This window comes from Pistacia vera, unplaced genomic scaffold (genome assembly GCF_008641045.1).
Source record: "Pistacia vera cultivar Batoury unplaced genomic scaffold, PisVer_v2 Contig292, whole genome shotgun sequence".
Taxonomy (NCBI): Eukaryota; Viridiplantae; Streptophyta; class Magnoliopsida; order Sapindales; family Anacardiaceae; genus Pistacia; species Pistacia vera.
The window spans coordinates 1,730,550-1,756,145 of record NW_022196104.1 but is presented as its reverse complement, the minus strand read 5'-3'; the positions used below and the strand labels follow the sequence as shown (position 1 = coordinate 1,756,145).

At 35.5% G+C, this 25,596-nt stretch overlaps 4 protein-coding genes across 10 annotated transcripts; 2 read left to right on the top strand and 2 right to left on the bottom strand.

Annotated features, from left to right (window-relative positions):
- The first annotated feature begins 1,301 nt into the window (after positions 1–1,301).
- Positions 1,302–9,374, top strand: LOC116134997 (UDP-N-acetylglucosamine transferase subunit ALG13 homolog). 7 transcript variants are annotated; one of them, XM_031420695.1, is made up of 4 exons: positions 1,302–1,555; positions 2,098–2,301; positions 7,915–8,014; positions 8,922–9,374. In XM_031420695.1, the coding sequence occupies exons 2-4, from the start codon at positions 2,122–2,124 to the stop codon at positions 9,176–9,178; spliced, it is 537 nt and encodes a 178-aa protein (XP_031276555.1). In that variant the 5' UTR covers positions 1,302–1,555; positions 2,098–2,121; the 3' UTR covers positions 9,179–9,374. The 7 variants fall into 7 exon arrangements, with proteins under 7 accessions (XP_031276555.1, XP_031276557.1, XP_031276550.1 ...); XM_031420697.1 differs by having other exon boundaries at positions 2,095–2,301; XM_031420690.1 differs by having other exon boundaries at positions 2,091–2,301.
- A 2,566-nt stretch (positions 9,375–11,940) lies between these two features.
- On the top strand, positions 11,941–14,500 carry LOC116134987 (probable serine/threonine-protein kinase PBL7). The gene is made up of 6 exons (XM_031420669.1): positions 11,941–12,289; positions 12,461–12,705; positions 12,899–13,284; positions 13,585–13,717; positions 13,851–13,940; positions 14,045–14,500. The coding sequence occupies exons 1-6, from the start codon at positions 11,968–11,970 to the stop codon at positions 14,201–14,203; spliced, it is 1,335 nt and encodes a 444-aa protein (XP_031276529.1). The 5' UTR covers positions 11,941–11,967; the 3' UTR covers positions 14,204–14,500.
- A 2,063-nt stretch (positions 14,501–16,563) lies between these two features.
- On the bottom strand, positions 16,564–20,183 carry LOC116134882 (DNA excision repair protein ERCC-1). The gene is made up of 9 exons (XM_031420563.1): positions 19,802–20,183; positions 19,583–19,706; positions 19,135–19,238; positions 18,489–18,588; positions 18,248–18,324; positions 17,808–17,907; positions 17,628–17,699; positions 17,469–17,537; positions 16,564–17,280 (listed from the first exon to the last, which is right to left on the bottom strand). The coding sequence occupies exons 1-9, from the start codon at positions 20,044–20,046 to the stop codon at positions 16,951–16,953; spliced, it is 1,221 nt and encodes a 406-aa protein (XP_031276423.1). The 5' UTR covers positions 20,047–20,183; the 3' UTR covers positions 16,564–16,950.
- A 3,461-nt stretch (positions 20,184–23,644) lies between these two features.
- LOC116134900 (E3 ubiquitin-protein ligase ATL6-like) lies at positions 23,645–25,019 on the bottom strand. The gene has a single exon (XM_031420588.1). It carries the CDS (start codon positions 24,873–24,875, stop codon positions 23,742–23,744), a length of 1,134 nt encoding a protein of 377 aa, XP_031276448.1. The 5' UTR covers positions 24,876–25,019; the 3' UTR covers positions 23,645–23,741.
- Positions 25,020–25,596: the final 577 nt, after the last annotated feature.

The window sequence follows — 25,596 nt, the reverse complement described above, 5'->3', positions numbered from 1 at the left end:
ATTGGTCTACCAAACCTATCAAGAATTACAGGTCCAATCAATCTCCTAACAAACTTTAATTTATTTCAATAATGCCTCACCCCCACAAGCTGAAAACAAGGCGCCAAGGTATCATTTCATAGCGTAAAAATGGTTAGGCGATTGATGTTAATGGTGTGGTCAATTAAATTCAACATTCAAAATCAACCCCATTTCAAGTCTCTCTCCCTAACTCTGTAAGCTTAATTATCATAAAAAAAGGCAACCTGCAGGCAACTGATATGTATGGAGGGATGAGTGACAAGAGAGATAGAATAGTATTACTTTAGGAAGAAAGGGAATCCCGAGGAATTTAAAGATCTGGCATGAACAAAAATGGAGAAGAAATACTTTGACCTGTAAAGAAAAAATCCAACAGGATTCGGATTCAAATCCTGAGATAATAATAAGAAGAATAGAACAGCAGCAGATTCTCTTCTTTTTTTTTCTTTTTTTTACACTTTTTGACACTGTTGGAGAACTGTACAAACTCACTTTTGTTTTGTCCCCTCCTCTTTCAATTCGTAGTCATTATACAAAGAGACAAGCTTTCACCTCAACTTTAGACATTCCAATCTAGTCTCTTTTCACTTTTTTCTGCTAACTTGTTTACCAAATATTCCTTTCCTTCTCTCCTCCGCCTCCTCCATGATAAGCTTTAAGAGCTTCTTCCATATGAACTACTGCAAGTGAAAGTTGAATCTGTGTTGTTTACCTTTTAATAAGATTTGCTTATGATCTACCATGGAGAAAACAAAATATACATGCATGAATCAATCACCAGAAATTTAACTTACACATATAAGTTACAGTAATGTAATCCTTCCAATAAAGTTGTCACGACCATAACCTCTTATTAACAATAAAGATAAGTTTACAAACTTTTTTAATTAATTTTTTTATTTCGATAGCTAGTAATTAGTCTGAGAAACTCATTGTTAGATAGATGAAATCCATTGTGACTGACAAATTACAAGCTACTACATCGTATTTATGAGAAAAAGATAATAAGAAAAGTTTGTGAACGTGATATTTCTCTTTTATTAATCAAGGTCTTGAGATTCGAGTTTCTTGCTATATATATGTGTATATATATATATATATAAAATCATATGGTATTAATGAGATTAAAGAGATATTTTTAAGGGAAGTGGCCTGGGTCCTATCCTAACCGGGCCAGGTGTGCAAAAGTTTGGGTACGTAAATGGGCCGGAATTGGTCAATCACTGTATGGGCCGACTTGTGGGTTTTGCTCTCTCAAGTCCTGGGCAAGGAGACCCCAACCCAACCCCCACCACCATATTCCCTCGCCCTGTAAAGAAGCACCGAACTCCACCGTGAACCCGCAGCCCCCCACCCACTTAACCAAACCAACACAAGAAATCAATCCCTTACCCAATACAAACTCTGATCAGGAGGAAATCGCGGAAAAAGCAGCAAATTTGAAGTGGTATGTGGAGGGAGACCGGCTGGTTTTTGTAGCATCACTGAAAGTTCGAAAATTGAAAGTGAAGGTGTATTCACCGTTGAAATTCTGGTGAGTGTTCGATATGCTTTCGGTTGAAACTTTTTTATAAGTGTTTGAATTGAGCTGTTCATATGTCCTCGGTTGCTTCCATTTCCAATTTGATTATCAATTTAATTTAGAAAATGATCAATTCGGAATCTATTAGAGATTAGGAGAACGAATTTGTTCTTTTATAGTTAAAATTGAAAGTATAATCATTTTTTTTGCATCCAAAAGATTGAATGCGTTAAAAAAAAATCTTATGCTAATGTATCCGTTAGTACTTTAGTAATGAACAAGATAATAATGTAAGTTAATTCCTGCTTGAGATGTTTGTTGTTGCCTTTGATGACTTTAAAGAATGTGGGTTTTTTTTTTTATCTGGGTTGTTTTGTTGCTTTTTGAAATGGGAATGCTTAAGTTATTTATGTCATTTGTTGTGTTTGTTGCTATTGATGAGTGTAAAGCTTGTGATTTTCTTTGATGTCCATGGGTTGGCATTATTAATAGGAGTTCATTTTTGTTTCTTTAAATAAGTGTAAAGCTTAATTGGTGTGCATTTTAGACAGTAGTAGCTATAGGCAACAAAGTTATAAATGGGAGGTACTGAAGATAGTGTGGGCTTGAAGAGAATTGTGTTTGTAACTGTTGGAACGACATGCTTTGATGCTCTCGTAAAAGCTGTGGATACTTTGGAAGTCAAACAGGAATTGTCTAGGAGAGGGTACACCCACCTTGTCATTCAAATGGGTCGAGGAACTTATGTGCCCACTAAGGTATTGTCCTACTTTAGTTCAATGGTTATTTGTTTCTCTTTATTTTTTTATTTTTGTTTTTGCTGGTGTAATTGGTTTTTCTTGTTTTTGAATCAAATTGTAAAGTAGAAATTTGTGAGGGTGAAATGGAGATTTCTGATAATGATGTTATGAGTATTTTGATCTTATTTGCTTTGTTGTTAAGCTGAAGTGTTTATGTAATTTGTAGGAAAGTCTTAAGAAGGTTAAGTAGTGAAATTTGAGGCTGAAGTTCATATATTTGTGAATTCGTAAAAGTTTTTGTTATGAATGTTTAGGAATAACATAAAATACTCATCAAATTATGCACATGAACTTGGGCGTTTCAATGGAATTCTCAGGCAGCTGTCGAAGTTTTTTTATTATGGAATCACTTTGAATATAGAGAGTTTATTCTGGTTAATAAAAGATTCCAAACTTCATCTTCTTCTCATCACGAAGAAACATAGTTTGTGTCTAACACTAATTTTTCAACATCTCTTTATAATTTTGTCACTGTCTTTATTAAATCTTCCATTATTAAGTTTGCATTTTCTTAACTATCATTAGGTGGTCCAACAGTTAACTATAATTTTTGGGTATATTATTTAAGAGGTCTTGAATTTGATCTATTTGGATTGTTAATAAGAATAGTCATTAAGGGATTTTTTTTTTTACTGGAGTCCAAACCAGTTTACGCATATCTCAACTAATCTCCGAGACTCATTAAACACCCTACAAATTCAATATTCTAAGACAAACCACAAATATGATAAGTGGTCTCATAATTCAAACCAAAAAGATCAATAAAAAGAGCAAATCTTCTTCACTGTCACACCAACTCCTTAAGGCTAGTGTGCACGAGATTTGCAAAGTCACCTAAATGAGTTTATGAGTTTGTCACGAAACCCTTTTAATAAGTGTCCGTGAATGGTCTCAAAAGCGTGATTTATTGTAATTTATAACTTGTAGTATATAAATATTTTTATTAAGGATTATTTGGTTTTATTTGTCTTCTAAAACAAAGTTGAGAATTAGAGCCGATTCCCAAGTCAGAGAGACAGAAGAAATTACAAATATCCAAAGGGTCTGGTGAGGCTCCTGGTCACCTAAGAATTGGAGGGTGGGCGGTGAAGAAGGAATGGAAGAATGAAGATTGAGGAAAGTAATAAATGTCATCTGTCACATACTGCAAAAAGCCATAGATTCTGCAGTCTAGTCTTTACGGACGGTTCATCTGATGCCTTGTGCAGTTAGGGGTGTTTGTCAGCTTATGAAAATTAGTTTAAAGCAACAAATGCTTAAATTTAAACACTAACTTATAAACTAAAAAATGTTATAAATAAATAAGTTAATTTAATTTTAGAGTTTGAACAATTTATAGGCTGAGACAGATAACTCTTGAATCTAGTGTCAACAGATGGAGTTTAAAACTGCTAAATTCTAAAGTCTCAAGAAAGGGAGCCAGAGTCCAGAGAAAGGCCGCTCTATAGTCCACAGTCCACGTTAAAGTTTCGAGCTTTAAGGGTCACCATTCTTCCGAGACTAGAGTTAAGAGGGTCGGATCACCTTGAATTCTGGGTGTAAAACTATTCATTTAAAGAGATAAAATTACTGTCTTTATTAATACTAATAGTTATAATTTGGTCATGGGTTCAAGTTCGAGTCCTTTTAAGAACATATTGCCTTCGGTTGGCTTGAGTTTTTTTATATAATCGAAAGTGTCTAAACTAATTTATGCATAATTCAACTAATCTCTCAAAATCTTAGAATTATATGTAAAATAAGAGCTCTAATTACTATATTTTATATCATTCTCTTACTTTTTTTACTTTATATTAGATATTCTTTTATTCTTTTACATTCGAATCCTTTAGGAAGAGGGTGCTTAGAGGGGATTGGTATGCTATGGCTAGAGATTAACATCCAATCCAGAAAGCCCAATAATTGGACTGTTTAGTGTGGGGTAAGCGTCCGATGCTGACAAAAACATTACTGACACTCACTCTATACAATACTACATATTTTAACATTCCAAGATAACATTATCTCATGTGAACCAATAATAAAAGGATATGACTGGTTCAGTGGTTCACATGTGAAACTATATAAATACCTTCTTGAAGGGTGATAGGGTAATTGTGGGGTTGACAAGCTTGGGTCCCCAGTCCTTATTATGTAGAACAGCTAGCCCTTGCTGGGTGGACATGGTGCAGGAGGAACCCAGGAACAGGACACAGAGAGAGACACGGGCTCCTTTATATCAGATAAGATGGTGGTTGGCTGGTGGGAACCAAAGTTCTGGGTAATTGACCTGACCTGACAATGAGCCTCATGAACCCAAATTAGGTTGGATTGGTCTACCAAACCTATCAAGAATTACAGGTCCAATCAATCTCCTAACAAACTTTAATTTATTTCAATAATGCATCACCCCCACAAGCTGAAAACAAGGCACCAAGGTATCATTTCATAGCGTAAAAATGGTTAGGTGATTGATGTTAATGGTGTGGTTAATTAAATTTAACATTCAAAATCAACCCCATTTCAAGTCTCTTCTCCTTAACTCTGTAAGCTTAATTATCATAAAAAAGGCAACCTGCAGGCAACTGGGATGTATGGAGGGATGAGTGACAAGAGAAATAGAATAGTATTACTTTGGGAAGAAAGGGAATCCCGAGGAATTTAAAGATCTGACATGAACAAAAATGGAGAAGAAATACTTTGACCTGTAAAGAAAAAATCCAACAGGATTCGGATTCAAATCCTGAGATAATAATAAGAAGAATAGAATAGTAGCAGATTCTCTCTCTCCTTTCTTTTTCTTTTTTTTTAACACTTTTTGACACTGTTGGAGAACTGTACAAACTCACTTTTGTTTTGTCCCCTCTTCTTTCAGTTCATACTCATTATACAAAGAAACAAGCTTTAACCTCAAGTTTAGACATTCCAATCTAGTCTCTTTTCACTTTTTCTGCTAACTTGTTGACCAAATATTCCTTTCCTTCTCTCCTCCGCCTCCTCCATGATAAGCTTTAAGAGCTTCTTCCATATGAACTACTGCAAGTGAAAGTTGAATCTGTGTTTACCTTTCAATAAGATTTGCTTATGATCTACCATGGAGAAAACAAAATATACATGCATGAATCAATCACCAGAAATTTAACTTACACATATAAGTTACAGTAATGTAATCCTTCCAATAAAGTTGTCACGACCATAACCTTTTATTAACAATAAAGATAGGTTTACATACTATTCTAATTAACTTTCTTTTTCGATAGCTTGTAATTAGTTCGAGAGAACCCATTGTTGGATCAATTATAAACTGGTCACATCGTATTTATAAGAGAAAATTAGTAAGAAAAGTTTATAAACTACTTTTTTATTGATCAAGGTCTTGAGATTCGAGTTTCTATATATATATATATATATAATGAGAATAAAGAGATATTATTAAGGGAAGTGGGCTGGGTCCTATCCTAACCGGGCCAGGTGTGCAAAAGTTTGGGTACATAAATGGGCCTGAAATTGGTCAATACTGATTGGGCCGACTTGTGGGTTTTGCTCTCTCAAGACCTTGGCAAGGAGACCCCAACCCAACCCCCACCACCATATTCCCTCACCCTGTAAAGAAGCACCGAACTCCACCGTGAACCCGCAGCCCCCCACCCACTTAACCAAGCCAACACAAGAAATCAATCCCTTACCCAATACAACCCCTGATCAGGAGGAAATCGCGGAAAAACCAGCAAATTCGAAGTGTTATGTGGAGGGAGACCGGCTGGTCTTTGTAGCATCACTGAAAGTTCGAAAATTGAAAGTGAAGGTGTATTCACCGTTGAAATTCTGGTGAGTGTTCGATATGCTTTCGGGTGAAACTTTTTTGTAAGTGTTTGAATTGAGTTGTTCATATGTCCTCGGTTGCTTCCATTTCCAATTTGGCTGTCAATTTAATTTAGAAAATGATCAATTCGGAATCTATTAGAGATTAGGAGAACGAATTTGTTCTTTTATAGTTAAAATTCAAAGTATAATCATTTGTTTTGCATCCAAAAGATTGAATGCGTTAAAAAAAATCTTATGCTAATGTATCCATTAGTACTTTAGTAATGAACAAGATAATAATGTAAGTTAATTCCTGCTTGAGATGTTTGTTGTTGCCTTTGATGACTTTAAAGAATGTGGGTTTTTTTTTCCTTAAAAAAAGTTTTTATCTGGGTTGTTTTGTTGCTTTTTGAAATGGGAATGCTTAAGTTATTTATGTCATTTGTTGTGTTTGTTGCTATTGATGAGTGTAAAGCTTGTGATTTTCTTTGATGTCCATGGGTTGGCATTATTAATAGGAGTTCAAGCTTAATTGGTGTGCATTTTAGACAGTAGTAGCTATAGGCAGCAAAGTTATAAATGGGAGGTACTGAAGATAGTGTGGGCTTGAAGAGAATTGTGTTTGTAACTGTGGGAACGACATGCTTTGATGCTCTCGTACAAGCTGTGGATACTTTGGAAGTGAAACAGGAATTGTCTAGGAGAGGGTACACCCACCTTGTCATTCAAATGGGTCGAGGAACTTATGTGCCCACTAAGGTATTGTCCTACTTTAGTTCAATGGTTATTTGTTTCTCTTTATTTTTTTATTTTTGTTTTTGCTGGTGTAATTGGTTTTTCTTGTTTTTGAATCAAATTGTAAAGTAGCAATTTGTGAGGGTGAAATGGAGATTTCTGATAATGATGTTATGAGTATTTTGATCTTATTTGCTTTGTTGTTAAGCTGAAGTGTTTATGTAATTTGTAGGAAAGTCTTAAGAAGGTTAAGTAGTGAAATTTGAGGCTGAAGTTCATATATTTGTGAATTCGTAAAAGTTTTTGTTATGAATGTTTAGTTAAGTAATACATTGACTTGTTGGGTTATTGCTGCTATAAAATTATATTCAACAGGTTAAGTAGCTTTGGGAAAGACCTGTAAACAATTATTAAAAACAAATTCTTTGCATGTAAAAGCATAGGTGGGGGAGACATGGGGAAAAGAAAAGACTGTTTACATTTCAGAGATATGCAGGAAACATGCATGGAGCTCCAACTTAGGAGTTATGGAGCTACATTTTTAGGCACTTGTTGATATAAACATAAGGTAGGCAATAGCAATCTAGAATCCTGCCAGGTCACCAAATAGGGATGTCTAGTCCTGCAGGGCCAAGTGGGAATATAGTTAATAAATATGATGAGAGAATCTTGCTGTGCTTATTAAGGTTAAAGTTTACATTCACAAATTGAATAATATGTTCATCGTTGGAGTGTGGTTTCAACTAAAAACAGAAGTTGACTTTTATTTGAACTTTTTGATTCATTATCTTGGAAACGATTTAAAGGATTACAATCAACTTTATTTATGATGATGATTAATTATCTTAGACATATCAGTATTATTGTTATAATGCCACTTTTGGCCATCTGCCAAAGTTTTGTGTGGCACTTGTCCAGGCTCCCTTGTTGCGTCAACAAAAGCAATTTGTTAAGACGTTGACTTTTACTTCATCAAAAATCCAAAGCGAGGTGATTATATTTTCTTTTGATTTGTAATTTTTCATAATTATCTTGAGTTCATTCTGTCAGCAGTCTCTTGGAGAAGATGGGTCCCTTGCTGTAGACTACTTCACTTTTTCATCAAGCATTGCTAATCATCTGAGTTCAGCATCTCTTGTAATTAGTCATGCTGGTAAGCTCATATTTCTATTCTGTTGTGTTGTACCTTTGTTGTACTGTGCATTTTATTCACGTTCCTGTTAATTGTAGTCTAAATAATTGGCTTTTGTTTTGAGAGGACATGATAATATTCTAAACAATTTTATTGTTTGGTTTGGTTTTCTAAAAGGTCTATAAAGTTGTGGTATGATAGTTCATTTGCTATTTCTGAGACTTGCCCTGGTGATGTCAGTTTCCCATTATACATGTTCCTTTTAAATTAAGAAAATACTGTAATTGGCGGTGCTTGTATCATCTCAAATCCTTATAGCCGCACCATATAAGGCAAATTTAACAAGTGAATGCATTTGCAAGGATTTGAGACGACAACCTAAATCCTTGAGAGAACTTAAATTTGAATCATTATTGTGATGTATTTGCCCTTATGCTTGCATCCAAAGAGAAGATAGACTGATAAAATTTCATAAATTTTTTCAAATTCATGATATTTTTTCCTAATATGAGCTAAGTCATTGAATAATACCTATAATTGCTTGTTGAATTTACATGGTAACTTTTTGTTTTGCTCTAATTGTAATTCTGTACTGTAACTTGGTATAGGACTTCTATTATACTTCTCCATCCTCTGCTGATTAATGAGTTTGATTTTTAAATGAATGGAATCTTTTGGCTATAATGCAGAACCCATAATTAGAATATTTTATGGTCTGTAATGAAATCCCTAATTATAAGTCATCTGTTTTAAGATATGCATAGGCTACATGATCTCAGTCAAGTTTTATCTTCTTAGTCTTGATATTTTTTAGGAGTTATGCAGGAGACAGTTTAATTACTTATTTTTATTCAATTTTTTGATACACTTGCAAGACATGCACATACATGAAGGAATAACATTTTTAATTGGTTCTGCCATGTTGCAGGGTCAGGTAGCATATTTGAGACCTTGCGACTGTCTAAACCCTTAATTGTGGTGGTTAATGAAGATTTGATGGACAATCATCAAAGTGAGCTAGCAGAAGAGCTAGCAGAGAGGAAGCATTTATATTGTGCTCATCCTCAAGACCTCCATCAAGTTATAGCTGGTATGGATTTGGAGTCTCTCTTGCCATACCATCCAGGTGATGCCAAGCCAGTTGCCAAGCTTATAAACAGGTTTCTCGGTTTCCCAGATGATTGATGAAATGACAAAATTTCATAATTTGGATCAGAGAAACCAAATATCCAGTGGGATACCTTTTTTATGCACCATTGAGTTGCATGTTTTGATGAGGTACACATTGTTGTAGGACATTTTGATACCCCGTAGTATAATTTCATGAAGAATGTTCATTCTTGACAGAATAGCACAGAATTTTACGTACGATTACAAATTCTGTAAATCTTCAATGAGCAATGCTAGTCTTACAAAGACAAATACAAAGGGGGCATATAAAGACAATTGCTATCCTTGATCTTCATGATTTCTCTCTCTCTCTCTCTCTTTTTCCATTCTTTCTTTGTTTTTTCCTTCTTGCTGACATCACTTTGTAGCTCTCTTTGTATTGTCTTTGTAAAGATAGCATTTTTCATCTTCAATTGTAAGATTCGTATCGATATATCAATAAAGTGTTCAACTTAAAAGTTCATTTATTTGATTATTTGGGTAGTTGAAGATCACATGGTATCGGATCTGGATCGGGATGACATGCCATCAGCTAATGAATTAGCATAATGTTACCATCAGTTTGAATTGGCCCTACTTGAATTTAATTCTTTTGCTATTCTCAATCCAGTTATCCCAAAAATGTAACTGCCACATGACTTGTGTGACTGTAGATGAGCATTTACATAAGAATGGCTTAGGTAAGAAATAGACAGAGATAAGAGAGCAACCAATGCCACAAAGATAATAATAGTTTATTGTTTTTGGGGGGGTCAGATTCTGTACAGTGTCACTCTCATTTCTTAAGAGAGACACAAAGGAAGAAATGTTTAGTCATCATCAAGAAGAAGCAGGAGATTTTAGAGCTTTGGATACTCTATTTGTTAATACTCTTATTCTAGTTCTCGGTATGTTTGTCTTAATCTAGTTACTTGAGTAAATACTAAATTACTCATATCAAATATAAAAGTTCACACCCAATTAAATAGGATACTGTCTATTTTTTAGTATAATCAGCACAGTTGTGTTCCATACAAATGAGGACGCAAGACTTATAAACTGAATTATTTATGTTACATGTAACAATTTGAATTCAATGAAATAGACACTATTCATTTCGAATTCAGTTAGCAAACCTAGGTCACCTAATGGTAAAAGAGTAAAAGGAGGTCTCATGAATTCTTGAGTTTAAGTCTCCTTAGTTACTAATAAGGGTGATGATTGGACCTCTTACCCAACTAGTAATTATAAGGCTCTAGAGGATTAGTTGAACTGGTCCGAATACTCTCAATAATAATAATAATAATAATAAAAAGATACGAGATGTGTCAAATAGATTGTAATAGAATTCTCTAAACCAGAAACAGCTTGAAGATGATTACCTTACGCATTGTAGGAATCTTCAAATGCCATGAGATCACTTGGGTCTATACCCATTTGGTAAAATCTGCTACCACACATCACCAAAGAATAGGCAAATTGTTTCTCTTGCCAATTTCATGATTTCATGATTTCAAGTACATTAAATCAACAAGAATTGATGTAATTACAAGGCAGAGAAACAAAATAAGTTAGGCAGCCTATAATGGGAGAAAATTGTATAATACTCCAAACTTTTTATGGGTTGTATTTCTGAGCAACTGAATTGTAAGTAGAGGGTCAAGTTCAGTAGCTGCAGGTCAAACAACTAGATGAGCTGTTGCCTTGTAACTTGGGCAAGCAAAAGATATGAAGAATATGCAAAACACAATGTGGCTTTGAACTTGTGCAGACTAGGCAACTCATGTGATCTTCAGCCTTGATTAGCAATTTTCCCTTAATCAAAGCAACCATCAACTTCATAAAACCCCAGTTTTGTTATGCTCTTAACTCTATTGCAGAGTTGAGACATCAAATTTTCTAACCTTTGATGAGGAAACTATCAATTCATATGATTTATCAAAGAGTAATTGACACAGTCAAGTCCTAGGTAAATAATTGGGTGACAAAGATTTCAGTCAGTGAAATCTGTTCAGTTAATCCTGGTATAAAACAAACAAATGTCCATGTGCCCTTTCGGATAAAGCCAGCTGCAAGATGTTTGGTGGTGAATTTCAACCTTGTCACATAAATCTGAAGTGAGGGATAGAATTATTTATTGGACATACAAAATAGAGGGTTTGGTTATTACTAGCTAATAATTTGGATGATTGAAGATGGGAGTGAAGTTGTGCAAAAGCTTCCAAGCTTTTCTGCTGCAAAGACAAAGACTATTCCTTAGAAGATACAAAACAAAGGACGAATAAGTACAGAAGCCACTTCATTTATCACGAGAGACAGAAAGAGAGAGAGGCATTTGNTGAAATCTGTTCAGTTAATCCTGGTATAAAACAAACAAATGTCCATGTGCCCTTTCGGATAAAGCCAGCTGCAAGATGTTTGGTGGTGAATTTCAACCTTGTCACATAAATCTGAAGTGAGGGATAGAATTATTTATTGGACATACAAAATAGAGGGTTTGGTTATTACTAGCTAATAATTTGGATGATTGAAGACGGGAGTGAAGTTGTGCAAAAGCTTCCAAGCTTTTCTGCTGCAAAGACAAAGACTATTCCTTAGAAGATACAAAACAAAGGACGAATAAGTACAGAAGCCACTTCATTTATCACGAGAGACAGAAAGAGAGAGAGGCATTTGAGGCCATACAGGTAAAAAAAAAAAAAAAAAGAGCTCCTAGGAAGTTAAATTTACTTGCAAAATCCTGCAACTCATCTTCCCAAAAACCATCTCTCTGTATCTCTCTTATTAGTCATATTTCACTTGTATGTTCATTGCTGTTTGTGCTCATGGAAAGTAGCACCAATTCAATTGCACCTACAATGCCACTTGGTCTTGGCTCTGAGAAAAACCTTACTCATTCACTCCACCATCACAAACATTCTCTACCTAATGATAATCCTCACCATCTCATTCTTTCCTTCCATTCCATCATCATAATCATTGTTTCAGTCATCTCTGTTGTCGTGTTATTTGCTTTAGCACTAGTTATACTAATGCTCCGGAGACTTAAATCCGGAAAAGGCCACGCCAGTTGCGATGGCATTATCAACAAGAGCAGCAGTAGTAGGTTCATTGCTCATACCACTATCAACGTAGCCTCCAGTCCAGGTAATTAAAAATCAGTAATTATACTCCAAGGTTCATCCTTTTTGCTTTTCAATTCATTCCCCGTCTTCTTTTCATGAAAATCTTTTCCCTTTTTATCAAACTAGTCATGTATCACATCGATTTTATGTTCGATGCAAAATTTGATTTGGTTATGCTTAAAAAATGTTGCAGATGTGAAGGGCGGGTGTCTATATGGAGGCCATTTAAAAAGTACAGCTTCAAATAGATATAAAGGAGTACAAGTTTTCACATACAAGGAGCTAGAATTTGCAACTGAAAAATTTAGTGAGGCGAATGTGATAAGCAATGGAAGGTTTGGAGCTGTGTATAAAGGAGTGTTGAGTGATGGCACTTTGGCTGCAATTAAGAGGTTGCTTAGAGAAGGAAAGCAAGGGGAGCATGCATTTAGAATGGAGGTGACTGAGTCTGACTTCATTTATTATCTTTTGCATTCATTGGCTCTCTGTCTCTTCTTAATTTTGTTTCTATCTTAATTACCTATCTGAGCAGGCTCAAGATGCTTGTGACTTTGTTTCTACTGAATGTAGCAATAGATAATTGATAAAAATATTGCATGAAACTCATTCTTTAACATGCTTAACAATGTAGGTTGATTTGCTGAGCCGCTTGCATTCTCCTTATTTGGTGGAGCTACTAGGCTATTGTGCTGACCAAGATCATAGACTCCTAATTTCTGAGTTCATGTCTAATGGTACTCTGGAACAACATATACACCCCTCCAGCAATCAATATCAGCCATTGGATTGGGGGACTCGATTGATGATAGCCCTTGATTGTGCTAAAGCCCTGGAGTTCCTCCATGAGCAAGTGATACCATCCATCATCCACCGTGACTTCAAGTGCTCCAATGTTCTCCTAGATCAAAATTTCCGTGCCAAGGTGACAGATTTTGGATTGGCCAAGATGGGCTCAGACAAGATCAATGGTCAGATTTCAACGCGCATCCTGGGGACCACTGGATATCTAGCTCCTGAGTGAGTGTTCCATCATTTATAATGGCACTTGTTCATTATCAGTTTATGGTATAAATTATTCTATCAATTCTATCTTGCACAAAACTGTTCATAAATATAGGTCCCCAGTTGGTAAACTGTCATTATCATATTTAATAAACCTGTTTGAGGAGAAGGAACCGTACTCATAGACAATCTGCAGTTATGATTCTGCATTAGATGGATTTCCGATGACAACATTCTCATTATTTGAGTGTGCAGATGGGAAATTTAAGTATACCTTTAACCGACTAACCGTTTTCATAAATGTTGGTAATGTAGGTATGCTTCAACTGGGAAGCTTACTACAAAATCAGATGTGTACAGCTATGGCGTGGTTCTTCTAGAGCTCTTAACAGGACGTGTACCCATAGATACCAATAGGCCCCCTGGAGAACATGTTCTTGTTTCATGGGTTAGTAGCCAAAACTCCATCACAAACTTATAATTATCATGCAAGTGATATATATATCCAAAAGCAATCAAAGAAACTATTGGTATAGTTTCTTAACTCTAAAGAAATATTTATCAATGCAACAATTTGTCAGGCTCTTCCAAGGTTAACTAACAGAGACAAAGTAGTAGAAATGGTTGACCCCTCTCTAAAGGGCCAATATTCAAAGAAGGATCTGATTCAGGTCAGCTTAATTCTCTATTGTCTTTAATCACCTTTATTGTTTATCAGAAAAAAAAAATTTCCCAACTAACAAACCTATTGTTTCTTCTTATAATGGTTATATAGATAGCTGCCATTGCAGCCATGTGTGTGCAAGCAGAAGCAGAGTATCGTCCTCTAATGACAGACGTTGCACAGTCACTAATCCCTCTAGTGAGGAACAATTCCATGGTCTCATCTGGTTCCTCCAGATTTCAGAATCAAACGCCAAGTCCCAGGTTTTAGGTGCTCTCTGGAGTTTGCAAAGTTCCCCACACTGTTTCTGTCCATCTCATTAGAACAAAGAAAAGCATCCTACATTGTCTCGGCAAAGAATAAAACTGTTGTCCCAAATAAGTTGAGCCAGCTTTGCAATATTCTCTGTTTCTCTACAATTCCCAGCAATTGTTTAGGAACAAATTGGATAGAAGGTAGTTTTTATACATTCAAGCAGGCCAAAATGGCCCTTTCTTGTGCTGCAAATCTTGCTGGCAATGCAAAACTAGTCATGCCGCGTGCCATGTATATCGAAACTGATGGTAATAAACAGTAATCCATAGTTTTGATGCTTAAAAAACATAAATCCAGTCATCCAAATGACTACTATACAGAAAAAGTAAGTCTCATTTGTGTTTTGTGATGTTCATTGTCACTTATCAGTTACTGTGAAGAGTAACAATATGGATTCACTCCCAGTGTGCACTTGAATGCAGTAATTTTAAGTTTTCAACCTCTCCCTTTGTGGCCGGATAGCAAACCCTTTAGGCTTTAGCCACCGAGGTTAGCCGTACCTAAGAGTCTTATGTTCGAATAGTGGGAGAGAAAATTAACAGGTTTACCAAAAAAAAAAAAAAAAAAAAAAGCAATTAAATGATTAAAAGCATGCAATGGTTAAAACTGTAACCCTGAACAGGATCCATTAACAAGAAGCAGAAGAAATTTCTTTAAAAGGCAGAAGTAGTTGATTGTACAAAAAAATCAGAAGCTAACATTCTGCATATGGTCAGAGCAAAGTGTATGTGGACCCAATATTCAGAATCAAGTCATGTAGAATTCTAGATGATGTGCCTATGAAAAGAACAAATAATGAGGCAACATTATCTTGTTGGCCCCAACTTCAGAAACCAAGAATCTTGGTGAAGAATTTTGTCTTATGTTGTGTAACAACCTAGTGTGTATTTTTGAGAGAAGCCTATGTTTTTTTTTTTATAGCCTTATCTACAAAGTGTGAATATTAGAAAATTGGAGAGTAGAGAGGAAGAGACAAAAAGGAGGTTAGTGGCATAATTCAGAAGCAATAGATATCAGTCTTGTCTTGAAGATACGAAGGGACAAAGTTTGGCTGTAGATCACGGGTAAAAAATACTGTTAAAACACATAACATCAAAGAGAACAGAAAGAGAGAAAAACCACAGATTTAACACCAGAATACACTTAACTACTTGGGAAAAGTCTTAAATATTTAGGGAAAGAATGTTTGATCCCACATGCTATTGCAGAGAAGTTGAATATAAGGTAAACAAGTGAGACATCATGAGAAGATAACATAATGTACTCACATGAAAATTAAGTTGGGTTACTATTCCTTACGTTAGCTAAAGCCTGAAAGTCATAATGAGATTCATCTACTTCTGGGGTAACTTTACCCCGTATAATTGAAGGGTTGAGTGGACTATAATTTAATGGTAAAGATGAAGGGTAACATTATCTCCGATAACATGACATTTTTTTGGGATATTGTTAGGGTTTTTACAACAAGCTTTAAGGTGGTAGTTGGCCATCACTTTCATTTGTGTTCAATATTTGAGATGAATCATATAATGAGCTTTTCTAGAAATAATTGACTTCATATAAAGGTGGTCAATTTTCATGCTGAGGGCAATGTTTTAAAACCCAATCCGGAGTGAAACGCAGCAAAGTGGCTGGGTCCCGGGTTGGCCGGTTTAACTTAACCAATATCCAAAAGTTTGAAATCTATGAAAAATACTCTTAAAAATTCATTAAGTGCTTATAGGTTTAAAATCTTATAAAAATATCCCAAACACCACCGTTGGACTCGTCAAATATGGCTTGTTTTCGATGACAATAACACTCTCATTACCACGAAAACACTCCCCTTAGTCTCTTGACCAAAACCTATCTCACCCTTCCCCCGTTCGCCTCCCCAATCGCCGATGACGGCAGGCTTTTTCTGACGACATTATTTTACGATTTCCAATCAATTCACTCACTGGAAATCGACACATTGCCACCATTGTACTCACCAGCAATTCCTCTTCGAAAGCCCTAACATTACAACCTTCAATTGTTCACAGATTGATGTCTTAATTTATAGGGTTTTCAATTAATAGAAAATTTTGTAACCCAACCCAGTGAAGGCCCCAGGTCCCGGTTAAACCGGTTCAATCGGCCAGGCCGGGCCAAGTTTTAAAACAATGGCTAGGGGCAGTAAGTTGTGACTAACATGATTCGGGAAATCTCAAGATCAATCAAGGATGCTAAAATACTATCTCCAGACAGATGTAAAAAAGGCTCTACAAGATCATCCAAAACATAAGGAGAAGAGTTTTCATAGTCTATACCAACTCAAATCCAAATTTGCTAAGAATCATTTGACAGCGCACTAAGATAAGAGAAAACTATCTCAAGAGTCCAGTTTTGTAGCTTCAGAAAATGGGATGTTAAAATTAATCAATTTCCAAAGATTTTAGTTCTTTTATATATACAATAATACATACCTATAGATTACATTTTGGCCTGCATAATTTCTAAGCCCTACAAAATCTTACCGGGTTCACAAGATTTCAAGATTCTCCATGTTAAACATCACCGTAAAAGGGGAGGAAAAGATAACCCCGTCCAGTATGCACCACCAATATGTCTTCCTTCCTTCCTTCCATCCAAGGAAACAATAACATCTTCTGAAGCGTTTCCATTTCATCAGGCGCTCATTTTTTCTGTTAGTGTGAATTATTTTGGGGGAAGTAGAAATATCAACTAGCAGTTTCTTCATTGTCATTCTTATTTTCAGACCCTGATTTGGCAGCACTTGTTTCCCCTTCCTTGTTTGCAGGTGATCTATTGTTCTTTTTGCCAATTTTATCAGCATATTTGGCAAAAGCGGCAGATAGAGCTGATTTAACAGTCTTTTCGGGTTCTTTCTTCCTACGTTTGCTTGCATCTTCTGTGTCTTTTTCCACTTCTGTCACTTCACTCAATGAGCGAGGTTCAGCATATTTTTGAAAAGTGGATTCTGGAATAGCAGGTTGACTGGAAACTACGCGCTTGAATGGTTCATGAAAAGTGTCATACAAACGTTTAACCTGATTCATTAAAAAAATTGACCAGGTAGGTTATTAGTAGTTAAAAACATAAAATAAAGAAGACACCATTTAAAGGGTAATAGTTTTCTAAGCAACCATCTAGATGGCATCATGCAAAATAGGTACATGCACAAAAAAATAATGAAATCCCATCATATGTCATGTCTCATCTTGGAGAAAAATAATACCTTGCGCTCTCCTATGCCAGGACAACGAGCTAAGTCTTCCATGGATGCATCCATGATATGTGAAAGAGACTGCAAAACAATGTCAATGAGTTTTGGAGTAACAAATCAACTACCATACTTTGATAGGTAAATAAATCTGAACAAATCACACAAGCATACCCCAAATGTTGACCCTAAGGTAACCACATCAGTCTTGTTAACATGTCGAACAGTTGTGAGGGCATGGGTCAGCTACATCAAAAGAAGCATAGGATCAGTTTAATCACTTCAAAAGATTCCTCAGCCAGTGTAAAATATAAAAATTTATCATGAGACGGGAGAACTAAAAAAGGAACATACCCGTGATAAATAGTCTGCATCCATTTGACCTTGAATAAGGTCAGCCGATTTGTTTTCATAGACTTTGATAGTCTCCAAGTAGCGACCACATTCTTCCAAGCTACAACCAAAAAATATAAAAGAAGTTCGTCAAAAGAGAACCATATTCAGGTCGTTCAAATTTTAATAAACAACTTTCATAACTTCGATCACAACTGAGTCACTTGCATAAAGACTCCAGATTCTTAAAGAGTTAATAACAACAGGACCTGAAATGTGAAGAAACAACAGCCACTTATTTGTTGAACAGAAGGCTTAGGAAATATATACACAATCTTATAAGATTTTCATACATACATGAATTATCCAACAAACTAGGGGAGCAGTCTCAGACTCATTACTAAACAAACAACTTATTTAGCCTATACGCTTATTTGCGAGTAAAAAAATGGATAATCTACCTCCAAGCACATAACAGGGTACAATCATGTAGTAGAGCAGTTTTAGTAACTTCCAGTAAAGGCTTAACTACATCCTCCTGAAACAAAAAAGAAAAATGAGTAATCACATCCTTTATTTTATTGATGTAAAAAAATCCAAACTTAGCTGTCTTCATGTTATCCAAATTTCATTTACAATATTAAGTCAAATTGAATCCTTAAGAAGACATGAAAGATTATCACTCCTTGAAGGGACACTTACCACATCAACATGGCAGAGAACAACGCGAAGCTTGAAGCTTTTCTGTAATTCCCTTATACGGTAATACAGGTAATCTGGATGCAGCAGATGATATCGAAGACTGCATCAAAGAATCAATACATTGAGGTTTGATTCACAAGAGCTCATCTCATTTTAAAATGCATCTGATACAAATATTGATAAGTTATTCTATTCAACACAAAAGCCTGTGGATGAAATAGTCCCAAAGCTGTTCCACGAACACAAACTAAAAGCAACATGATTTAAGTGCATTGCATGCATAAATGCCAACAAGTCATTTCCAAGGCATACAAACCAAAGGCAACAGACATGATTTAAGTGCATTGCAAGTGTAATTGCTAATCAAGTCATTTCTAAGGCATTCATTCATTATATTACAAAATTCTTAAAGAGGAAACTATGAAACAGAAATTTTTTTAAACTGAGGTAGACATTATAATTCTCAATTTCACACAGCACCTTCATATATATAAACCAAATTACAACTTCAAATGACTATGTATCTCTATTGACCATCACGATTATATACATTCACAACTAACTTTGCCAGTACTTTTAACTGTTTAATAGTACTAATAGAAACAAGACAAATGAAATAGATGACAGAGTGTGCAGAACTTCAAACCTTAGATAAAAAGCACATGAATTCTGCCCGATCAAGTAGTCACAAACAACATCTGCAAAAGCCCATCTCACATTTCTGATATATTTTAGTAAGGGATTTCCCTTCTGCAAACGGGAGGAAAATTCAATATTCAGGCTAATTCATGAATACCAACTAAAAACAAGCACTAACCGTACTCTTAACAAGCTCACAAGAAATATTAAACAAGAACGAAAGAGATTTTACACAAATTTGACAAAGATGCAAACATTCATTCAACAACATTTATAACATTAAGCTCCTCCAATTCATCAAATATTGTAATTGAACCACTCATAGTATGCTAAATTACTACACAAAAGTTTCCTTTTCTTAGCTTGGTTTCTCTCAAAAAGCTCAATAAACACAGCAAACTACCAAAAGAATCGATTTTTTTTTTTTCAAATAAAAAATTAGAAACAGCTCTCACCTGCCTGTGACTAACTAGAATGGCATTTCGATTCTGATTAGGATTTGAAGAAGAACTTGAAGAAACCAGATTCGGCTGTGAAGAAGAACTTGAAGAAACCACCCCCTTCACTTCACCACCTTGACTATAAAAAAAATAAAAACAACAATTAAGGACCTAACAAAAAAAAGAAAGAAAAAACAACAACGACAACAACAACAAAAGAACAAACAAACAAACCTTGAAGTCAGATTTTGGGTATTAGTTGGTTTAACAGGTGGAGGGTCATAAAATTCAGAGTTTTTGATAAAAGAGAAGGCTTGAGAGAAAGACTGGGATGGCGCGAAGAGATTTTGTGGAGGCGTTGATTTAATTTGTGAGCTTGCTATTACTTCTTGGTAAGATGGTATTGTAATCACTGTCTTCTTCTTATTTTGAGAAGATTGCTGTGGTGTTGATGGCGCGTTCTGCTCTTCGTTTTCCATCAAGTTTCAATTTTGGGTTCGTGGATTGACGGCTTTGAGGCTTTGCTTGGTGGGGAATCTTTGTTCTGCGAGAAAAGTTTCGTTTGTTCAATGTTCTTCCCTCATTCCTTCCTCAAGCAAGATGATCACTTGGTATGTGGACGACATGGCGTTTGTCTTTAATCGTAGTACAACGACTTGTCAGAACAATTCATAGTTCGTTTGTCATCATATACTAATCGAACGACCTATCATATGCGTTTCTTATCAGGACCGACCCGTCGTCTGTGTCATGATAAAACCAATTTTCAGAATATAGTATCTTGAAGAGGAAATTAAAAAAATGCTCATATAGAATTTTAAACATATTAAATTTTTTTTGTGTGTTATAAAAATTTACTGAAAAATACATTTTTTTTCTCTTTTTATAAAATAAAAAATTAATATATATATAATAATCCAATAAATAATTTTAAATAAAAAAATATTATATACCCGATGAAACTAAATGACAACCTCACAGGATTCACGTAGATTTCTTTTTAAATTTCATGCAAACATCCTTCACCGAAAACGTGTTTACTTGGTTTTGGTTATGGGTATCTAAGCTTTATAAACTGAATCCTGAACGTCTTTTACTAAGATGTGACAAATTTATTTTGTAAAAAAGACTCTAAAAGCATGCCGTAAATTATAAATAAATAAATATTTGGGTTATGAAGTTGTAAACATTATTGAAGCAAAATTATGGCCATGGGTTCAATAATTGTGTCCTTTATTCATTTAAAAGCTTTGTACATATTTAGAAATGGACCATTTCCTTAACCAATCACTTGTTTCTATGAAATGTCATGTTATAAGCTTTATATTGCTTTGTGGCATCTTCGTATTGTATCTACTTTCGTTTTCGTGCTTTGATTTTGGTAATAACAGCAATTTTAGGTTGAAATACAAATAATACGACCAAATATGACATGATATCAAATAATATCGAAGAAAAAGTTTGTGGGCAAACTTTACTATAAAATCAGCAACCGAGAGGGTGTGTGTATGTATGTATGTATGTACCAATAATAAAATCATGGAGCAAAACTGAATCTAGACATTAGGGTTTTTGGCATCATTCAATATGGCACATTTTGAGGGATGGAGGTCACTTTGCTTCTTGCAGGCTTCAATTTTAACTTACTTTTAAGTTAGGCACAAAACCCCACATATCTATGCATTTTTATAACTCTTTATCTTCTTGTTATGAGAGGAAGAATTAATTAACTAACTATAGGACAAACCATAGTTAGTTACAATGTGATCAATGCACAAAGAAAACTTGCTCCAAAATTATATATTGCTCTAGATGAATGCAAGGGCGGATCCAGAAAATCTTTTTAGGGTGAGTCAAAATCTAAAAATTATATATATTAATATTTTAAAGAAAAAAAAATTTGAGGGTGGGCCATGGGCTGGATCCGCCCTTGGATGCATGGGTAGACATTTGGTACAATAAATTATACGTATTTCATGTATATAGTAAGACAACGCTTACCGATTCTGCATATCAAATTCTCATCATGATTGATGTGGAGTGCAATGTGGTCAGGTTGGAGACTTCCCACGTTTCACTTCACATCAATTGATATTTTTCTTCGTGTATATTAAACTAATGATTTTGTTATTATATTGAACTCCATTATATTATTTGATATCATGTTATATTTAATTGTATAATTTTATATCATATCAACTGATTCGATCCATTTGACATTTCTATATTAGGACGGGTGAGGATTTCGTGGCACTAAATAAGTGATAGGGTATTTATATAAGTAGAGTGCATCATCTTCAAGTTTGATTGCTTTCGTGGAAGTTCAAAGGCAAAAGCAACTATTCAATGATACCTAATTCTTTATGTTTCCAAATGAAGCAAGGACCACAGGCCAACCAAGAGAATAACTTACTCCACCCTAAGGCCTTTGTACAGGTCCTGTAATTTTTTTGCACTAAATTTGCCCCACAACAACAAAAAAAAAAAAAAAATCATCTAGATAATAATAATAATATTTGAGTGGTGATGAATGACGGCAAGAAGGCTAGGTTGTTGGATTTCATAAGAGGGCGGGTCGAGTGTCACATTGTGACGATGAGTGAGGCGAGGGTCCATAAGAAGTGAATAGTTGTATCGGAGAGCGACTGGGAGGAAATGGGAAAGGGTGAATTTGGTTTAGGATTTTATTCCTTTCGTCTAGAAACATGTTTTCAATTTGTGCAATTTCCTTTCTATCATTAGACTATCAATTTGTCCTTGACTTTGGTTAGAATGAGGGGGTATTATACCAATATCTTAAATTGTCGGATAAGGAAATAATAGACCAAAATCCAAGAACGGTATAGGCGGGTTGAGTGTCACATTGTGACAACAAGTGGGCGAGGGTCCATAAGAAGTGATTAGTTGTATCGGAGAGCGACCGGGAGGAAATGGGAAAAGGTGAATTTGGTTTAGGATTCTTTTCCTTTCGTCTAGAAACATGTTTTCAATTTGTGCAATTTCCATTCTATCATTAGACTATCAATTTGTCCTCAACTTTGGTTAGAATGAGGGGGTATTATACCAATATCTTAAATTTCCGGATAAGTATGTAATAAACCAAAATCCAAGAGCGGTATATATAATTACAATAAACTCCAAGCCAACCCATGTTGAATAGACCATGAAATGACGAAATTTGCCGTTGTTAACAAAGGGGCTGTTTCCATGAAATGACGAAACAATTGTTTTCTTAATATTCAATGTTTGAACTGTTGATGCATTCAAATTAAATAAAGCAATTTCTTCCTATTATTCAAAGTAGAGTAACGTGGAGCGCAAACTAAACTAAATTAATTTTGGATTTTTCGATGCACTCAAATCCTTTAGCTAGCTTAAAAGGAAACCCTACCCTTTAAAGGGTTTATATATATATAGGAAATTATATTATACATGTTTAGAGAAATTAGGTAGACTGAATCTGATTTTGCTACACTTTTGTTCTCTTTGTTTTGAGTTGGTCAAATTATTAATTCTTTATAATTGAAAGTGTTCGAATTAGTTTATGCGTATATTAATTAATCTTTCAGAATTCTGAAACTACAAACCAAGTAAAAACTTCAATGAATATTCTTTATTAACAATCGAAAAAAGACTTAAACTTAAGATTTTTTTAGTAATGCACCAAAAAGTCTTTATTAAACCATTCGACTAACTAGAGAAAATTTAATTCTAGTTTCTATGTGAAATTTGTGTGAAAAATATTATATTTATTATTTTAGGAAAAAACATTAATGTCTTCGTCTTCAGATTGATAATTCTCAAACAGTCCATCAAATTTTAAAATTTTTATTACTATTAATTATATATATCGGTGAGTTTTTTATACTCTTATGTAAGGTTTACGACGGTCTAAACTTATCACTTTGAATAGATGACTTTAACCCTAAAATTTAAAATTCGCTGCCCATAAACTATTGGGGTAAAATTTATAATCACTAAGGGATGATTTTATAATTAATTTTTCAGTCCATTTTTTTTCAAATGGAATTGGTCTCTCGTGATTTCATTTTACATACACTAGTCCTACAAATCAAATTACAAATTAAAAAATATTAAAAGAAAAAAAATATCGACAATAATCTACATAAAATTGGTCGTACAACTATAAAAAAGAAAAAAAAAAAAAAGACCATTAAACCGGTGGCCGACTCGGTTGAGCCGATGAAGCCTCCGGTCCACCCGTACTTCCATTGTCATCATTCGCAGCTACTTTTGTTGACTTCACTGAAGATGCTCTTGAGAAAAAGGGTGCCGCCTTGCTAAACAACCACCGGTCTGATTTAAAGGACCGGTCCATCCGGTCGATCCACCGGCTGTTTCTCCCTCTACTACTACCTTCACCAGCTCCGGTTCGATACCCTCTCCTCGAACTACTCTCCCGTGGGAAACTTAGCAAGCTATAAGCGCGATTCAGTTCCCGGTTCATTATCTGTTTCCTCACATCAACTGGTAGTCTCAAAGTAAACCGCTCGGTGTCTTCGCCCGGTTGCACAAGAGATAGAGAATGCCCAGTCGAATGTGACCGCGGAAACTTACGCGGCCTGTTAGATCTCGAGCCACGTGTACGGTTCCTGTTCAACATCCTGTTCACGCTTATTACTTCGGGTTCCGGCGCTTGTGTGAGAGGTGTTTCTCCGCTTCCGTTCGAATCTTCCTGTCCCCCATCCACGACGTCATTTTGTGCCTCGAGGTCTGGTTCGTTTTGTAACTGTAACTCACTAACTTGAGGAACTGGCTCCCCGGGTTGCGGGACCAAATTCGCTCGACAAACCGGACACGTGGTATGAGAACTGAGCCACGCATCGATACACTCAGGATGAAACACATGATCGCATTTGGGAATTAAACGCAGCTTTTCTTCGTCTTCAAACTCACTCAAACACACAGCACACTCCAGCGCGCCTTTCCCAATCTTCAACGCCTTAACTTCAGAGTAAACGAAAGTCGGGAAAGTCTCGATCACGGACACGTCGAGCCCACGCGCTGCAGCGCGTCGGGACCGCTGGCCACCAGTCGCCGTTCGCACGCTCGAGCCATTCGCGTCATTCGAGCAATGACGAATATAGATGGAGAAAAACCCCATGAAGAAAAGCGCCGCAATTAGGACCACAATAATTATCGCCATAGACGGACTGAACCGCATGTTTGCATACGGGTCGGTCTGCGGGTCAGGACTGGTCTGCGCCGCCGTAAACGGAGGAGCCACAACGAGAAAGAGGAGAAGAAGAAAATATCCCGACGGGACAGAGCGACATTTAAGATCCATGGAGGTTTTGGATGAAAAGCGTGAGTGAAGAGTAGAATGAATGAGAGAAATCAGGAATTTAAATGAAAGAGAGAAAGAGTTCGTGTAGAGCAAGAGAAAGTGTGTGGGGCCTGGGAGAAGCTTAAGCAGCTTCCATGTCTGATCATAGAGAAAGTCTCCGGTGTAATTGGAAGTACCAATTCATTGATATACCAATACCAAAGCAAATGAAACTCCGCCATGTAATAATTAATTAAAACAATATCTTATGATTAGATTGATACATTTTACTTGTGTGATGGGCAAGGGAGTGGTGACGTAAGGGGTTTCGACAGTGAAGAGGTAGGACTCGTGGAGGAGCTAATATATTATATATGTTGGGTGAGGGTGACGGAAGGTTCGAATGGTGAAGAAATTAATTATTTTTGGGCACGTTTTTTGTGGTTTAGTTAGTTAAATGTTTTTTTGCGGCATTTAATTCGTTACCAACTAATAACTGAGTGGTTTTAGTTTAGTTTACTTACCAAACATACCACTTGGAATGTTTAACGTTTGTGTAAAATTGATTTAAAATATTTATTCAATAATTACATAATTCAATTTATTTTTATTTTTTTTATATTGAGACACAATTTTTAATCAATCTGACATCATTATAATGCTCAACAATCTAACAAATGGATGAATTTATCTTTTTAATCTCACAACAACTCACTGTGTGACCTTGCGGGTAAATCCAGAC

Bases quoted from the DNA above. Each gene is read 5' to 3' on its own strand.
- LOC116134997 (XM_031420695.1), top strand. From the start codon at position 2,122: ATGGGAGGTACTGAAGATAGTGTGGGCTTGAAGAGAATTGTGTTTGTA. The intron at 2,302-7,914 runs GTATTGTCCTAC...TTCTGTCAGCAG, and splicing joins GAACTTATGTGCCCACTAAG to TCTCTTGGAGAAGATGGGTC. The intron at 8,015-8,921 runs GTAAGCTCATAT...GCCATGTTGCAG, and splicing joins TCTTGTAATTAGTCATGCTG to GGTCAGGTAGCATATTTGAG.
- LOC116134900 (XM_031420588.1), bottom strand. From the start codon at position 24,875: ATGGATCTTAAATGTCGCTCTGTCCCGTCGGGATATTTTCTTCTTCTC.
- LOC116134882 (XM_031420563.1), bottom strand. From the start codon at position 20,046: ATGGAAAACGAAGAGCAGAACGCGCCATCAACACCACAGCAATCTTCT. The intron at 17,908-18,247 runs GTAGATTATCCA...TTTTGGTTGTAG, and splicing joins ACCCTGTTATGTGCTTGGAG to CTTGGAAGAATGTGGTCGCT. The intron at 17,700-17,807 runs GTATGTTCCTTT...CTTTTGATGTAG, and splicing joins ATGCAGACTATTTATCACGG to CTGACCCATGCCCTCACAAC.
- LOC116134987 (XM_031420669.1), top strand. From the start codon at position 11,968: ATGGAAAGTAGCACCAATTCAATTGCACCTACAATGCCACTTGGTCTT. The intron at 13,285-13,584 runs GTGAGTGTTCCA...TTGGTAATGTAG, and splicing joins ACTGGATATCTAGCTCCTGA to GTATGCTTCAACTGGGAAGC. The intron at 13,718-13,850 runs GTTAGTAGCCAA...ACAATTTGTCAG, and splicing joins AACATGTTCTTGTTTCATGG to GCTCTTCCAAGGTTAACTAA.